Source organism: Bactrocera latifrons, unplaced genomic scaffold (genome assembly GCF_001853355.1).
Source record: "Bactrocera latifrons isolate USDA-ARS-PBARC rearing strain unplaced genomic scaffold, ASM185335v1 scaffold_87, whole genome shotgun sequence".
NCBI classification, from domain to species: Eukaryota; Metazoa; Arthropoda; class Insecta; order Diptera; family Tephritidae; genus Bactrocera; species Bactrocera latifrons.
The window spans coordinates 279,982-299,011 of record NW_017537567.1 but is presented as its reverse complement, the minus strand read 5'-3'; the positions used below and the strand labels follow the sequence as shown (position 1 = coordinate 299,011).

Sequence of the window (19,030 nt, the reverse complement as noted above, 5' to 3'; positions counted from 1 at the left end):
AAAGTTGCTTGGCTTGTGTGTAGGCGTTGGGAGGTGTTGTATCTTTTTAAGTGCGTTTACATTTAATATATACATATAATATATTTATATGTATTTGTTTAATAAATTTAAATTTTTTTGCATTAAGGATATTTATGCTATGATAGCGAGAGGTTGGGTAACATTTCTAGCTTTATAGTTTAATTTTAGCTCAAAATTGGATATTTCGAAAATAAATGGGGATAATTTTTAGCTAATGAGTTAAATTTCCAATTAAAATTTGGGTTTTTTAGAAAATACTTATAATTTGATTTTTCCAATTTTTTTTTAAACATTTGATTTTTTTAAATTTTTACAAAATATAAATATTAATTTTGGTCAAGTCAAAAATCTGCAACAATGCACTTTTAGTTATCAGTTATACTTCAGCTCTGTTATTCTGATTACTCCAAGCTAACGTAGTGAAGTTTAATTCGATTAAAAAATCAAATAAATTTTAAATAATACAAAAATCATGCTTTTTGTTTAGAATTTGTATAAACTACTTTTAATTGATAATCTTAATTAGTTTTACAAAAATATTTCAAATGCTACACTAGACTAATTCAATTCAATAATAAAAACCATGCTAAAAATTCTTAATTTACATAAATTTACTAAATTTCAACAGACTACGCTACAAAATTCAAAATATAGCCAAAAATACCAAATTATAATTTTACAAAGTTTACCTTTTTACTCTTCAAACTCTGTGCTTTCGAGTAGGTAGTGGTTCTAAATCCTATATTTAATATACTGGATGCATGCAGGAATTTGTTAAGCAATACTCTTTACTCGCGACACAGCATAAATATCCTCAGCACTTTCTTCATTGTTGTTTTGCGCTTTTTCTGTTTTGTTTTTTTAATGATAACTGTTTACTTGCTAATACTAGAATGCTTATTTTTTACACACACATTTAAATGAACGCTGCTGACTTTTTTGTATTTGTGAACTTAATAACTAATTGGTGTTTTTTTCTTGTTTTTAGCTTTTCCTTGCAGCAACTGCTTTTGCAATTGCGCTGCGCTGCTAACTGCACTGTTCGACTTTACGATTTTCCGACTGCACGTTACAGTTTACTCTTTACTCGCATTTACGCGTCTAATACCGACTTCTGTTGATATTCTTTATGCGTATGCCCACTTCCAGCACGTGCTCGCCGCCCGCGGCGCTCGCCATGGCCACTGTTGCGCTGCCGGCATTGTCGCTGACCACGCCATTGCCACCGTTGCCGCCGCCATTGCCGCTGCCGCCGCCACCATTGCCATTGTTGCCGTCTTGCGTTAGGTTTGCATTGATATTGTTGTTGTTGTTGCTGATGTTGCCATTAGCGCTTGGTATAGGAATGCGTCGCAACACAGTTGTCGTGGTTGTTGTAGTGCCACCCGCACCCGCTGTGACCTTACAGGTGTGATGATGATTGCAATTGTTGGTATTCGCTGGCGGACAACCATTGGGTCCGACATAGTCGTGCGGTCCGCCCACGGTGTGTCGTCGTTTAATGGAACGATTCTGTTTGTTTTGTATCTGTCGCTTCTTCGTTAGGTTCATATCAGTCTTTTCATCCTTAGTCAATGCTGATGCCGAGCCGCCGGTGTTGTGATGGCCACCGCTGCTGCTGTGTCGGCCCGACGATGATGAATAGTTGCGACAATTGAACGAAGCGGAGCGAAAGAGTCGATGATCGCGTCGCTTTTTATTGTAACGGTCTAGAAAAAATGGCGGCGATGCTATGATGAGTGAATCTTTCGGATCGCTTGTAGTCGAACCCTCTGAGTCATCGTCCGAGCAACATTGTTGTTCATACACTTGTTTGTTAAAGCGTGTGCCACGCCCCAAATAGGAATTACGCGCCAAGTTGCCACCGCTACCGGTACCGCCAACATTGGCGCCGATACCGCCTTGGGTATTTGACGTCTTTACCGTTAATATAGCAGTTGGCGTTGATGCCGCCGTCGAGGGTGTACTACCGCTGCCCACAATTGTTGTTGTCGAACCGGGATTAATGGGCACGGTAGCCGAATGTTGTAATTTGTTGTTTTTGTACGCGGATAGAACCGCTGCCACACGCTGCTCTTTGCTCTCATTCGCTTTGGCCGAGGCGATGGTGTTGGTGGCGGTGCAGGATCGACTTAGCATCAGCACATTCGGCGCATCCAAGGGGCAGGAATGAAAATGACGCTCAGGCGATTCATCGGCATAGGGAATGTTTTCAGAATGCAAATGCAGTGGCTGGCCAAGCGTGTGCCGTCGGTTTTTCCGGAACTCGGGTGAGCCATTCTCATCATTCGATTCGGAACCGCTACGCAAGTTGCGCAATTTCGAGTCTAGCGTATCGGTGATGGTGGTCAGTGACATGGAACCTATGTGGAGACACATAAATTATTCAATTATTTGTCCAACCGGGTTAACTTTATAAGAAATAAAACGAATCTACAACAATTTAACACGCCATTGCGCGTACATACCCGTATCGCTGCGACTATTGCTCGACTCATCATCGGTGAGCAGCACCGATATATCGACACTGCTGCGTTGCTGCTCTTTGCTCATGCTGCCGCCGCTGCCACTACCCGATCCGCTACAGCTGCCCGAGTCCTTCTCATCCAGACTGGCCTTCCGATGGTGCAGACGCACAAAGCCACCTCCGCTATGATTGATCAGGAAGTTACGCTCCTTTTTCGTCTTTTGCGTTGTTGATGTAACACTGCTGCTGCCGCCACTACCGCTACTCGACGACGCCGTGGTGGCATTGGTGGAGCTGCTGCTTGTGGTCATCGCTGTGGTAGCGGATTTGGTGGAATCCAATGACTGAAATTGTACACGCAATGTTAGCCCAATATCATAAATTGTGGGCACGGCTTTGCGGCGCCGCTGCTGCTGCAGCTGCTGCTTTTGCATTTGCTGCAGTGGCGGCTGCTGCAGCTGCAGCTGCTGTTGGCGACTGGCCGTTGCGCATTGCTTTAAAGGCTTAGTGGAAGCTGTGGCTGCTGCCACGCATATATTGGGTGTAGATTGTGTAGTAGTGTTGTTGTTGGTGGTGTTGGAATTGGTGCTGGTTATGTTGTACTTGAGTAGGGCGTTGTGCATGTTGTGTGGTGCGGAAATGAGTTTAGTAATGGTTTGATTGAGGTTGATGGATGATTGCAATGATTTGCGTTTATGTTTGTTTTTGTTTTTGTTATTCGAACTCATATATGCATTGTGACTCTGATTCAGATTTTGTATTTCGCTTACCAACACACTTTCGCCCGAGTAAGTATCCGAGCTGGCAGCGCCACGCTTACTGTGTGTACGCCGTCGCAATTGTGGAATGAAACGGGATGTGCGTGTTGTGGATGACGACTCACGCTCGGTTAGTCGTTCGATTTTCGATACATTGTGCAGCAACATATTTGTCTGATCCTCTTGGGTGTGTAGCGCACCAGAAGCGCAACTGGAGGTGGACGCAACGGGCGTGTTGCCGGTAACGTCAGCCAGATCGGGCAAGGGACCATTCTCGAAAAAGTAGTCATACTGCGAAAGGAGATTAAAATTTTTATGTAATCAAATAGTTTTTAAAATTACTATTCTATTGAGATCGTGGTTCTGAGTTCTGAACTTTATTTCCAACAAACTAAGCTTAATTCTCTATTTTACTCACCTGCGTCACGAGCAATTCAACTATGCGGCACTGATGTTTCATATCCTTCACAGCGATCTCCAACGTATCGTTTGGTGTGCGTATAATTGACGGACCGAAAATAATCGCCAAGTTCTTCGGTTCCATCAAATTCACTTCACAATTCTTGCTCACACGACTCAGATGTCGTATCAAATGTTTCAACGTCTCATAGGAGTAACGCGGCAACGTGTTAAGCAATTCTTTAAGCTCCTTTATACGTTCCAAACCCGTCTTCTTATCAGCTTCAATGAAATTTATATAGAAGGAACATGGTAGCAAAGCATCGGGCAGATTGCGTATGTATTGCTTCAGCAGACTCGAAACTACATTCACGTCCTCCCACCTGACGTCTGTGTTGCAGCGATCAAATGAAAAGTCCGATTTATTCACCTGTTCCGATAGCTCTGATATGGCAGCCTTGTTGCCGGGTATACGGTAAATACCAACGATACCGAGACCCTTCGTCTCAACAATATTTGTACAAACATCCACTAACAGCGGCACATATTCGTTGCTCTTGGACTACAAGTTGAAAGACGTGGATAATATTGAAGTTTTTACAAAAAGCTAGGTTAAACTGAACACTCACCATCGGACATGATTTTAAGGGCACACCAATGGAACCGGTCGTCTTGCCACCGGAAGCTAAGCTTGATGGCGAAATGTCCGCATTGTGGCTGCTACTACCACCGCCGCGTCTAAAGAGTAAATCTTTCCAGTTTTTGGCTTTTGGTGAACCTAAATCTTTATCGGGTATATTTTTGTGTGAAGATGATTTGCGCGTTTTCATCACCGGCGAAATAGAGTCGGATATGATCTCGGAATCGCCGCCGCGTGATGTTGTGCTTAATGGCGAATATTCTGGTTGTAATTGTTGGTGTTGGTGTTGGTGTTGTACGTTATCATCACAGTATGTTGCTGTTGGCATGCTAGAGATAGCCGCGGTTTTCTGCGGCTCAGCCAATTGCCTGCCTTGAAGATCCTATGGCATTGAACAAAGAATTTTAAATGCAAGAATAGTTAAAAAAAAAATATATAAAATAATAAAAAAATTAAATTAGTAATATTAATAAAAATTAATAAAAAATTACTAATAAATTAGTAAAAAGTATATAACTTACACTATCATCATAAATTAAACTATTCTTCCATTGCAATAAACCGAAAATGCGTTTCATTTCCGTCATGCTTTTTGTTTTGAATAATATTTCCGTTGGTTGTTGGTGGGGCTGGTGATGTGTTGGCTCCATATGCGACGCTGTGGTCGAAGCACTACTGCCCGACGACGTCAACTTGTCGGGCACATCATCCAAATTCAGCTCATTGCCCAAAGTGGCGATTTGCGTTGGTTTCGATTGCATGCGAAACATGTAGGATTTCTTTTTATCGACTGATTCATCGAAGATTTTAAAATTTCTAATATCGAGTTCTATCATCTGTGTGAATAGAACTTGCATGCATTAGTCATATGAATAATATTTTAAACATATTTGCTTTAACTTACATTGCTCTCCTTACAACTACGACCGGGATAGATGCGTAAAATGTCGCCTTTGATTTCGATTTTCACTTGGCGCCACGAACGATAATCCGAAAGACGCTGCAGGGAATATTGGAGCATGATTTTTTTCGTTATTATTGTGGTAAATTATTTATAGAATTAGTGAAAAATAATTGAAATGAGTAAATGATAAAAAAGCAAAGTGGAATTCAATAAAAGTAGCAAAATATTGAAACTTCTTAAGCAATCACATGTATTGCTCAAATTTGAACCGGACTAACAACAAAAAAAAAAATATTAACAATTTCACCTACTTTAAAGCAATAAAAATAGCAAAATATTGAATAAATTTTAAAAGCAAAGTACAGCTGATCAAATTTGAAACAGACTGACAAAAAAAAATTTCACATTACTAAAATAAATGCCTTCAAAATAGGCTCCAAGCCTGCCAACTCCTATTCCAAGGTTTTATAAGCTATGTATTTATACGTCTCGACTAAGATGGCCTTTAAAGCATTCAGAAAATTTTTTGGTTTTTTGGTTTCGGAGCCAGTTTTTCGAAATATAATATATTTCAGTACTTTGGAGCGCTCTTCGTTAGATTTTTGAACAATCCATAAACTCACGTCTCTTCAATAGTAATTATGAATTTAAGGAACGAAGGGTCTTCAGCTACATTGTCGAGCATCTATTTTACTTCTATTCGACGTCGCTTGTACAAACGATTCAGGTATTTTGGTACGACTCTAGCATTGACACGCTTGTATGGATGACTCGCATGACACAAGTTTTCGATGATTCACGTCTTTTACGAAAGCCGTCTGATGGTATGTCTGTATATATGCGAAGTAGTTCCTCAAGTTTTAAGATATTGATCTGAAATTTTGCACCCGTTTTTTTGCTTCCCTTAAAGCTGCTCATTTATCGGAATCGCCGATATCGGACCACTATACATATAGCTGCCTAACAGACTAATCGACCAAAATCCACACTTTGTATGGAAAACTTATTTATAAACGAAGGTATCTTCACGAAATTTGGCATAGCTTATTGTGCAAGATAACGCTTCTATTTCCGCGCATATTGTTATGATCGAATAACTATAGCATATAGCCGTCATATAAACTGACCGATCAAATTTCAGTTCTTGTAAGGAAATTTGGAACTTGCGAAGTGTATTTGATGCACCGAGGTTAACTTTTTATACGTTCTTTCATGCTAAAAATCGCCCAAMAAACTTTTCGCGTCGTAAACAAACAAACAGCTGTCAAACAAACACTAATAGACGTATGGAGAACAAAATTAACGCGAATATGAAAAAGGTTGTGTCAACCTAAGAAAAAATTTTTGTCGAATCGGTTTATAAGGAATAACATAATTTGCAAAATACAATACTGATATTATATATACATATATGTGACCTGGTCTACGGAAAGGGGGCTTAGGTGTCAAAAAATCTTAGTTGATTCGGATGGAAGATGAGATGCTTTTTCACGTGATAGAATCCAAAAAGTCATAAACTAGTTTTCGCACGTTAGCTCACTTTTCGTAGACCAGGTCACATATATACATATATATATAATATTTATAATTTATTACTTCATATATAAAAGATAACTTTTTTATTGCCAGTAATAGAAAACATTTCGTATTAAAATTCCATACACACCTTTCCATTGATGCACGACGACTTAATCTCCATTTCAGTTTCGAACACTTCCATTTCGGTAGCCACATCCTTTGTCTCCAATTTGCCATTTATGTCTGCGATTACATCGTCAATGTGAACGCTGCAAATAAGTGATAAAATAAAACGTTAAATGGCATGACTTTTTTGATTTATTAAATCTACAGCTATATACATAGATATATAGTATATACATACATATATGCCTATCGCTACGTGTACGTATTTTCACGGGTTAAGTAATTAGTAAATCAATCACAAAACACACGACACAACACAGTGCATATCTACCAACACCAACACCAGTACACTACACTCGAGGTTTCTACACACCTATTTCGTATTTCACTATTCGCCGATTCGCGTCTACTTTCACTTAAAGCCGCCGCAGCACCACCACCAACACCTGCGGCCGTCACTGCCGCCACAATAGCCGCCTCTGCAGTGACACTAGCTCTATCTTTCAAATGCTGTTGCTGCTGCTCCACCAACTGTTCCTGCGCCGTGGCCGCCATCAATTCGGCTGGGCTTTGTATTTGTACGCGTTCATCGACGGCCACCACGTCATACGTAGGATCGTCATCGTCAACATCATCATCATCATCGAGTGACGATTGTTTCGATGTCACCTCAATGAGTGGCGGTGCACCAATGCCAATCGCACTGCTGCTATTCAAACCAGTTAACGATGTAGTGGATGTGTCCGAGGCTGAGTAATCGGTTTCATTGTTAGTGGCGCGTAGATATGAAATGCGACGCATCGGTTTGCTATCGTCAAATGAGGACATCGGCTTAAAGCGCCGCACCACAGCAGAACCGCTGCTCCCATCCGCCGAGGAAGTGCCAGTAGTTGTGGCCACTGTTTGTTGAGAAAGATAACAAAAGATGATGATGTGATATGGTCAAATCGAAATAGAAATATAAATAGATGAGTGGAAAAACAGCAGCAACAAAACGGAAGTGAGTTCAATTGCATGCAGCTGGTTTTCCAACGCAATCAACACAACGCTGTGTATTATAAACAAAAGTGTTGTGAGCGCGAGAGCAACTTACCTTGGCTGCTTGCTGGCACCACGGCCACCTCGTTGCTTTCGGCGATATCAGTGAGTGCCGGTTTCGGTTCAGCCACCGCAACTGTTGTTGTTGTTGATCCAAGAGCTTCCGGTAATTTGCCAGTGTATTCTGCGAAAATACGGCGGAAAAAGAGCAACAAAATATATTGATATTTGCAGGTACTAAGCAGTTTCTCTTCTATTTTACGACGAGGCAAACGAGTTTCGGTGTAAAGAAAAAAGAGTGCACTGTTTGCGCAAGTAAACAAAAGGCAAGCGATAAATGAAACTAATATGAGGCTTATTAAGCAAGTTCAATTGCTAATGAAACAGTTATACGATTGCGGTAATGCTATAAATAATTGATTTCTTTATAAGCTAATTGAAGTTAAGTTCAACGAGCGAGCTTAAATGCAGAATGATCGAGCTTAAATAAAAACATTTCTTCCCAATTATACTCAAGTTACACATAGAAGAGATGTTGGGGAGAGAATGGTCGGGTTCGAGTATTGAATAACGACAGTAAAGAGCTGATCCAAAGCTCTGATGAAAAGTCTGAGCCTCAGTTTTTATGTTGCGGAGTATTACGGATTGTTGTGATGAGTTGGAATTGAACTCTAATAGTTAGCTCTACAACTAGTTGATGCAAAGATCCGCAACGGGCCCAGTTTTTTGTACAACTAAGGGCTGCCAGTTCGGCAGAATTCCTCCCAATTATTTGGAAAGGGTTTACTGAATCTATTATATTCAGTTTGATCGGTTCGTTTGAATGACAGCTATGGATATGCTACATATAATCGTCCGATGTGAACAATTTGGTCGACAAATCGTCGAACTTTGTCTCGAACAATAATCGTGACAGATAATTTCTCAAATAAAAAATCTTTTCGTACAACGACTTGATTTTGATCGATCAGATTGTATGACATAGGTTCGATCCGAACAAAATGTACTTAAATTTTGACGTTTCCCTGGACATTCATTTATGCCAAATATCGTGAAGATATCTTGTCAAAAAAATAAAGTTTCCATACAAAGACTCGATTTTGCTCGATCAGCTTATGTGCCAGATATACATACATGGATAACGAACGAGCGGCTGATCAGTTGTCTCCGAGGACCTGGAGAGTAAGTACAAACATTTTTGCGAGACGTGTTTCTGTCAGTGGAGCAAGCCGAAAATCCAGCGTTCGTTAGAGCAAAGTTACGCGATTAAATTCTGTGTGAAGCTCGGTAAATCTGCGACAAAAACGTTTGAAATGATCAAGCAGGCTTACCCAGATGTTGCTTTAGCAAGAAGTGGTGTGTTTCGGTGGCACCGGGCCTTTTCGGAGAACCGGGAAGAGGTCGCTGATGAAGACCGTCTTGGGTGACCTGCGACTTCGACAAACACCGACATTGTGACTCGTGTGAGCAAAGTTTTGAGCTTAGACCGTCGACTAAGTATTTGTTGAATTGTTCAGATGTTAAATTTATCAAAATCTGTGATTTGATAGAGCACTTGAACCTGCACAAGGAGAGCGCAAAGCATGTCCCAAAGTGCCCACTAACGATGAAAACTTGTGAACTACCTAGCTACCTAACCAAGCTCGACATCCCAACGATTCCGCAGCCGCCCTAGAGTCCAGATGTGGCCCCCCAGGCCCTTTTTTCTTTTGGTTCCTTTCCTGAAAAGGCCGATGAAAGGCAAGCATTTTGAGACGACAGAGGGGATCTAAGCAGCATGTACCTCAACTCTCTAGCTATTCCGGAGAATGTCTTCTGTAACCTCTTCAATGCTTGGAAATCGCGCTTTTATTTTAAAAGTGTTTAAAGAATTATGACGATTGGTTCACTAAATTTTTTCAGAGATTACGGTATTCCATATAAGAACTTGGACCTTGATCGTTAAGTTTATAAAACGGCTATATGCTAAATTCGTCCGATATCAGCAGTTGAAGACTTGAAGCAGACGGACAGACCGACGGGTGTGGCCAAATTGAATTAGCTCGTCAACCTGATCATATATATACATATATGTATATAAATAGACATACTTTGTAGATATAAAAACATACTTTGTAGAGCCTCCGAAGTTTTCTACTGGGTTTTACAAACTTCATGGCAAACGGAATATACACAGTTCGGGATATAATACAAATCAAGTCTTCAAAACGCTCTACTCGTCTGCTCAATAACTTTCAAAAAAAGTTAAGAAAAATAAAATATGTATGCATATAACTCACTATTAGACGGCGCATGATCGATGGTAGTCGTAGCCAAACTGGCCTTGTGGATTTCCATGCGACTATACTGCACACCATCCACCACACTACCATGTTGCTGTTGTTGTTGTTGTAGCTGATGCTGTTGCAACTTCGACAATTGCATTGGCGCGTGTGACGTTTGCGCTTGCTGTGTTTGTTGCAGTTGTTGTACCTGTAGCTGATGCAACGGATGATGTTGCAGCGATTCGTACAGCACTGTGGGTTTTTTTATCAGCACCACATTGCCAGCTGCTGCTGCGGTGGCGCTAGGCTCAACACAGGCACTTGTGTTGATGGAGAGCGGTTGGAAGGGATCAAAACCTTTGGCGAGATGAGAGACGAGCTTGCGTTCGAAACTGGAATGAAAATGAATGTGTACGAAAATGCAATAAATAAATTTGTATGAAAATGCTGGATATAGTATATGAAAAATGGTTTATGCCAATACAACTTACACTTTATTGGTGACTCCAGTCTCCTGCAGGGTTTCCAAATAATCCAAATCCTTTACATATTTATCACCCATGCCATTGTTGTTGCTCGATCGGCTGCTTGCGCTGCCATTGCCAGCTGCATGTCGCAAGGGCGCCGTTTCAACGCCGCTAGCACGCACACCACCAGCGCTCACACTTGCCGCATTCAACACACTGCTACGACTCAAAGCACTCTCCATGCTAATGTAGTTGCCACCGACGCCGCCAACACCACCACCACCACTACCACTAGTGGTTRCAACGTGATTTTTGGCAGCATTGCCACTGCTGCTGACACTGCTGTAGTATTGGTGCATTTCAATTGCACTGACGTTGGCGGGCAACAGCTCACGCGTGCTCGACGCCGATGAGGATGTTGCCGAGAGTGGTTGCTTAACGTGTGTACGCACCTGACCACGCGGCCCGCCGCCGCCGCCACCTATGCTGCTCAGCACTGATGAACCGGCCGATGTCGATGTCGTCGACACCATAGACAATTGCGGGCTGCCCGACGGTGGTGTGTGCGGCGGGAAGAAATGCTGTTGGGCGGTGTGGCTCACAGCAGGTACGCTGTGCAGCGTGGCGTGCGTGTGTGGCAGCGGTGATTTAAGGAATTCCTCTTTTTGCTTGATCGATTCACGTAGGCGTATCATCAATTCGCTGGTGTCAACGGCGCCGACACCCGAAGCGGGCGCATAGAAGGCGGAATTGGCTGCGACCGCTGCCGCTGCAGCTGATTGTGTGTGATAGAGTTGATGTTGTTGCTGTTGTTGTCGGGATAATACTGTCAAATTGGGCGGCGGTTGGGAGCTGCAAATGAAAAAAATCGATGTAAATGAGATTTGTGTGAAATTTTTGAAGAAAGAGTAAGCTTATAAAGTTTACATAATGAATATATGTATGTACATATTGTATATATATTGTATATGTATATTAATAAATTAATATTGAAAGCGGTTTTTCAATGTATATGCATATGCGTCTAAATATGATAGAGTTGCCACTTATAAAAAAACAGTAAAAATTATTTGGTCTTAAAAACTTTAAGTTAAGCGACGTAATATTTCTCAGACTCAAGTTGTTGTGATTATTTAGACTCTGGGGAAATGCGCTGCGCAAAATTAACTGTGGTTGATGTTGTTGTTTTTGTAGGGGCAGAGTTCTACCAAGTTGACAGTCCTTGACCGAGTAAAAATGAGGGTCCGTTCCGGTTACATAGACCCGACTATCATGGCAACTGCCCGACCGTCGTGGGAACGGTTAATTTTAACTGTCATCGAAGTCACTTAACAGAAAATCGAGAAAACGTGATAAAGAAACCTGGTACGTTCCGGTTACATAGACCCGACTATCGTGGAATCAGCTCGATTTCCTTCGGAACGGGTCAAATTAACTGTCATCGAATTCACTTAACGGAAGTTCGAGGAAACGGGCTGTTTCGACGGAGTCGGTTCGTCAGATATGCAAAGAGCTGATTAGTTTTCTTCGGTGGTTAGTCTTTCATGCAGGACATATGTTTGGTACGTCAGGGCTGCGTCTGGATAGCTAGCAGGTTTTACTACTCCAACATCCAGAACGAAGTTGCGCGAGAGTCAGAATTCCTACAACAACCGGTTCTACGCTGCAGGAATCGACACGGATTTTGTCCGGTTAAGGACTATTATTGGAAGATCTTACTGAGTTTGGATCGGTAAGAAACAAATTTTTAGGAAAAGTAGTTCCAAACGGCTGAAGCTTTGGTAACGATAAATAATATCATTATGATATTTTGAGCCCTGAAGATTAACTGGATGTAATCTGAAAATAAAATAATGAAAATCAACCGAAGCAATAATACCCTTCACAAATAAAAATCTTTACGCAACAGTGATCCGATCTGAAAATTTTGTTCGAAGTTTATACCGTTGCATATGTGGGCAATGGCGCCTGGGCAAACACCGACTACATGATCCCACTTTTCAATTGGGAAATAAGGTTTTAAGTATAAAAAAATAGCAAACTTAAAAATACGCGCAAAACTCTAAACATCTCTATGGATGACTGGAAAATGGACGATGGAGTTGGTGCGGTAATATACCGTGCAGAGTTATACATAAGGCAAACTATTAAGTTGCCAGACTACTGCAGTATATTTCAAGCTAAGGTATTTGCTATTGCGATAGCCGCGGAGCTATCCTCTAATGCGCCTGCAGACAATTCCAGAGTCAACATGTACGTAGACAGCCAAGGAGCAATCAAGGCAGTAACCTCGTATAGCATTTGAGACAAAAGTGTCTTGATAAGCAGAGCGGCAGTAGAAAGGATGGGTCTAACAGAACGAGAATACTGTGGGAAAAGTCTAGAGTAAGCCATCAGGGAAACAATGGAGCATCTCTTGTGTACTTGTCCCGTATTGGCAAGACTACGTATAAGTATCTACGGTATGATACACTGCAGGACGTTCAAGAGTGAGACGGCAGATCCTGTTAAAATTCTCATCAAACCTCTTAGACTTAGCAACTGAACTCCATCTGGTATCGCGAAGGACCAACCTGGTCTATGCGTGCCTTATTGGCACTAACTTACCGTTGCCTAGAATAATTACTCTTGCAAATGTGTGGGATGACATTTTATAAAATAAAAAAGTTTTCCATGCAAGGACATGATTTTGATTGGTCAGTTTATATGATTATAAGGCGGTTTTGAGAGAAAAGAATAGAGCAAATATAGACACACACACACACCTACGACATGGTGACTGACACATTCTGCAAAAACAACTCAAAACCGCATCCATCGGCCCCATCATAACATCGGAATGCAACAAGTAGCGCGCACTCAAAAAGCGACTCAGAGAGAGCGCCAATGATGAATTCGTATCGAAGTCGCGACTTTTATTTACAGCACAAACATTTCACACACTACAAATTAAGTACGCGAACATTTGCATTATTAATTTCTATTATAAATAATTCACTTAATGCACATGCGCGCTTCTAAAGAAATGCTGAAAACTGATGGCAGGGTGTGGTTGGTTGACGAGCGCTAAGCGCGCGCGCATGCAAGCTGGCAATAATTAGCTATGCAAATGTGGCGCAATTGCGAATTCACTGAGCGTAATTAAACAGCTATCTTGGCGACCACTTAATAGACACTTCTATATAGATTCTTTCTAAATTTAGATTTGCAAGATTATCGCTGGAGATAGTAGAATTTATTATTGCAATGCCACTGCTGATTGTGTGGGGTGTTTTTTGAGAGCGTTGAGATTACTACCCGAAGATGCAACAACTAAAACGTTGATAACACAGGCAAATGATCTAACCGAAAAAAACGCCGACGAGCAGCAAGCGCGCGCGCGATCATTAAGCGTTCTTAATTTTTGCAAAAGCTACAAGTGTGCGCTTAATAATTTATTAACTACCGTCCGCCGTTTGCCAGCCAGCTTGATTGACTAAGTACTCCGACTGACTAGGCAAACGCGAAAGTAGACGCTGTGGCGAGCGCGCAAACACTAGAAATTCAAATGATATTGACAACGCGTCAACTTAATTTGACGCGTATTTAATATCGAGGAGCAATGTTGTTGTCGTTAATATTAGTTTTGTTGTTGTTATTATTWTTGTTGTTGTTGTTGTCTTTGGCACGTAGACGAAATACGCAAATCAATGCGTCGCAGTTGATTGGTGGGCGGACAGCGCGTTCAGGCGTAGCTTGTGTGCGGGACATTCCTGTTGGAATTTGGAACTGAAAACGTTGAAAGCCGCATCGAAACGGACTGGCGCGCACGAGAATGCGATGTGCACTGACAATCGGACATAGGCGTCGGGGCCACAACCTTCAGTGCGAACGCGTACGCTAGAAAACTCAAACGGCGACAGGCGACGGGCGGGCACACACATATTCAACGGGCACAACAGGCAGCGCCATCAGAGCTTAGCACGCTCACCGTCACCAGGCATTATCCATCCACCCATTGGGGGCATACGCAAGCGTTGACGTATGAATATTGCTATGCGCTGCTAGCGCACGGAATGGAGTTACCCATTATGGAGGGCGCGCATAGCGACACTGATGACGACTATGGCAATCTATTGAAATTGGTGAGGCCGTCGCACAGTCGACGCAACTCCTTAAATAGCGCATGCGCGACAGTTCGACAAGCGCACCACCGCCACCCACCTGCCACCGCGTATTTGATGTACTATAGTTGACATTATTGGAGGAGAATGATTGAGCAGCAAATATTCAAAAATAAATCTTAAAAATCTACTGCCTATCAGTGAAATATAATCGAAAAAATAGTAAAAAAATAAATGTGATTAATATAATTTCAATTTGCTATCAAATATAAATGTGCGCAGCAAGCATGCCGCCTGCTCGTAGCATATACAAAAATAATAATAATAAACAACAAAAACAACGCGCACACATAACGCACGCTGCCCAGTGCCATACATGCGGTTGCCATGACTTATTTGTGAGCGGCGGCACAGTCAGTCTCAAAAAGGAACGCACACAACTTGCGTTTGGGCGCAATTCTTTTTTTTCGCGTTTCATGTGCCATCTACAATTTATTTTTCTCTGTTTTGAGCGCTGCGCGCAAAATTGAATATCCGATTTTTTCCCCTTTCCATTAGCTGCCATAGTCCAGGAAAACAACGCGGCGCTGGAATTGGCGAATTGTAGCGTAGTGTGATAGCATGCGTAAAACAGCATGCTCTCACCGAAAAAAAAATGTATAAAAAATTAAAATTGACAGAACATTATTCAATTGACCTTGAACAAGTTTACAAACCATGTCTATGTGAAGGAAGCAAGAAAAAAAGAAGCGCAAGTGTCTGAGGAAAGCATGTGGGTAGTTTTTCATATTCGGAAGATAGACAATACTGTTAGGGGTGAGTGAGTGAGTGCTTAGCAAAGACTGAAACCATGGCAAATAGTTGTGGATTAAGTTAGAACAGTGATTTACTTATTTACTTATGCTGATGGGAAAAGTCTCTTCAGCTTTTAGACTGACTTCCAGTAGGAACCACCGAAAAATACAGCTCTTCCGATAATTTTGACAGTATTATCTTTGTACCTTACACTAACTGCAGGAGTTTTACTAGTCAGTTGTATCTGGTTTATAGGCATTAACCGTTGTCTTGACCCATCCCCTCAAAGAGTACTTTAGCAATCAAAGCAATCAAAGTCCAACTGGTAAACCAATTTCTTCTTATTATTTAAACTCTTAAAGTTCAACCGAGAAAAGTGGTGGTTTCATTAGCTGATTTTTTTTTCTTTCCACCGTTTTGCTGAAACTAGTTGCCACAGGAAAGATTGACATAGGTAACCAAAACGTGAGTTATTTTTCGCTTGCAACGCATAGACGGTATCGATCAACAGTTTCAAAAAGGTTGATACCTTCGAAATGCGAACTACACCAGTTAGTAACATAAGTTTATCTAGATCTAATGGCAGACATTGCAATTTGCTTAGATATACTAAATATGAATATCAAACAATGCTCCAAATTATTTACGTGCACACAAGATTAAATTTGAATCGGATTGGTGCAGATTCAATAAAAATTTCACCATTTTTTATGCTGATATCAAATTTGAACTCTATATGTCAATCAGTTTGGCAGCTGTTTATTTACGACGCCAAAAGTTTGTACAGTGGTTTTTATATATTGGGTCCATAGACTCAGGGCGCGTTCCCAGAAGCGGATTTTTCAGTTTCGAAACCAGAAAAACTAGCACAGGGAGTCAAATCTAGCTAATGCGGGGGCTAAGCGATGACTCTCGTTTCATGTTAAGAAATCAGTCACAATCGAGTTATGGAAGTTCATTTGATGGCGCATTCATGTCTTTTGGTGCGAGTCTTGCGTTGACACGCTTCATACCCAAAAAATTAATAGAAAAAAGTTGTTGAGATCCTCGGCTATCGCTCTGTTACCAACACAATTATTTTTAAGAAACGTTACTTCAAGGGTTTCCATGTTATTGTCATTAATAGAAGTGCAATGGAGGAGAGGTGGGCCATGTGGCAAGTATTCGATGACTTTACGAAATTCACTGAAGGCTTTATGTCACTCAAATACCAGACTTGTGTTCGTAGACTACCTAAAAAAATTCTGGGTTTTAGTACGGATTCTTTTTAAAAATATTTATAATTTATTTAATCAATTGTCAAATTAAGATAATACCGCTTACCAATATTAATATATGGCAATATGTGGAATAAATGCTGAGTGGAAAGGTAGTTGACCTTGAAAGGAATATAGCATAACTTAAAGAGTTTCTGTTCACTGTTTGAGATGTAAATAATCGATAATATTATTGACAATACTATTTAAATATTACAGTAAATTATATATTTTTATTTAAACTCATATTAATAATGCAAACTTAGTATGCATATGTGATAAAATGCGCGACGCAATTGCTGCACGCTTCAGACGCGGGTATTTACTGTCAACACAACGCCAACACCGTAACAACTCGCTGCTCCGCTGCTGCCAACTGTCACTTATAGCACATTTGCTTTATGGCATACCCAAGTGACCAGCCGCGATGCACTTTTACTACTTTGGGCTGGCTGGTCGATATCTCGAAGGTCTATTAACGCCTATTTGGTTTTGCGTTAATTTATGTAACACAGGTACAACAGCAAAAACAAATAAACAATAAATAAAAAAATAATCTAAAAAAAAAAACAAAAACTTCAACTCAAACTGTCACTATGTCAGTCTGACAACAAATGAAAGGGCTACAAAAATGTGTGTTGCCAATAATTTGTGACAGTCAATCACCCAGCCACAGGCCAACGTTGGTGATGGTGTTTTTTATGTTTTCCTTTTTACAATTTGAATGTTGGAAGCTTTCGTTGTTTATAGTTTCAGTTTCATTTCGGGTTTTATTATTGTACAAATGTTTACGCGCATTTTCGCATATTTTCATGCAAGTCGCGAGTTCGCACTGTTTTCCTCGCATTATTGGCTTTTGTTGCCCTGCATCAACAAGTATTTTTACGGGTTGACAGCCGCATGGCAGCCGAGAGCGACGGCGATAGTGATACCCGTGCCTATGCGGCTTGACCATACGTGATGCACGCTGGTCTTCGGTTTGTGCAGCGTCCAGCTTTGATGTGCAGGGCAGTGGGCATTTTCGTAGGGTCGCTATGTTAGACCATCGAATTCAACCGGTCATGCCCACATAGGTTGTTTCGAGTCTTTTTTTATAGGTTTATTGCTGTTGTTGGCACAGTATTGAGTTTATAATATTTACGCTTGTGTTGATTGCCTTTTTTATTTTCATTTTTGTTTTTAAAATTGTATGTGCAATTTACGGGGTGTGTTCAAAAAGTATCGTGAATTTTGTGTTTTTTCAAAAATTATTTATTTATTCAAGAATATCTATTTTGTCCCCTTCAAAGTAATCCCCATGAGATATTATACACTTGTGCCAACGGTTTTTCTAATCTTCGAAGCACTTCAAAAAATTATTTTTTTATCTTCTTTAGCTCCTGCTTCGATGCCGTCTTTATCTCGTCAAGAGAAGCGTAACGTCGTCCTTTCATGGGCCTCTTCAGTTTAAGGAACAAGAAAAAATCACAGGGGACCAGATCTGGGGAATACGGTGGCTGCGCCATCATTAGTGTGTTGTTTTTGGCGAAAAAGTCGCGCACAAGCAACGATGTGTGAGCAGGGGCGTTATCGTGGTGCAAAAGCCAATTTTTGTCACATCTTCTCGGCCTTCTGAGAACATTTCGTACCACCGATAAACTTTGCTTCGGTCCAAGGTAGCGTCTCCGTATGCCACAGACAACCTTCGGAATGCATCCGCGCACTTAATTTCGTTTTTCACACAAAATTTGATACAGGGTCTTTGATCCATTTTTTTGAATAGGTAAAAATCGAAGACGATCCAAAATACGTGCAAGCAAAGCAGCTGTCAACAATTAAATGAACATTCAAAATGGCCGAGCTTATCGGCATAARTGAGAGACATGAGTACCAACATAACGCCACAAAAAATTCGAAATTCGAATATACGTAACCCGCGAAAATTCAAAATTCGCTTTACTTTTTGAACACACTTCGTATGTAAAGTTTTTAAGTATGTTTATGATTATGCTTCGTTTATGACAAACATATCTTGGCGTTAGTTTTGGTTGGGAATTTATGTGAATTTTTATTATAGTGTCAAATTTTACTACAGTTTGATGCTTGTGTTGCTTGGAATGGCCTAAATATTTGAAACCATTGTTTTATTATTCTTTTTTTACCTTTTAAAAAAATTTTGGTTATGGTCATATTGTTCAAAAATGAGGTTTGGACCAGTATAATGCGATGCTTAGTCTACCTTTATTACGAACTTATATACCGTAATTAATAATGATGTCTTCCATTAGCTTAATT

The 19,030-nt window shown here is 40.8% G+C and overlaps 1 protein-coding gene across 1 annotated transcript in view; it reads right to left on the bottom strand.

Moving 5' to 3' along the window:
* Positions 1-877: 877 nt before the first annotated feature.
* Positions 878-19,030, bottom strand: part of LOC108977333 (rho GTPase-activating protein 21) — a gene marked incomplete in the record, with an annotated part of 109,524 nt that continues 91,371 nt past the window's right edge. The window contains 11 exon segments of the mRNA XM_018946953.1: positions 878-2,384; positions 2,490-3,537; positions 3,665-4,207; positions 4,275-4,667; positions 4,807-5,121; positions 5,190-5,285; positions 6,856-6,976; positions 7,207-7,732; positions 7,927-8,055; positions 10,151-10,527; positions 10,627-11,454. Coding sequence (XP_018802498.1) covers positions 1,123-2,384; positions 2,490-3,537; positions 3,665-4,207; positions 4,275-4,667; positions 4,807-5,121; positions 5,190-5,285; positions 6,856-6,976; positions 7,207-7,732; positions 7,927-8,055; positions 10,151-10,527; positions 10,627-11,454 — 5,638 coding nt within the window.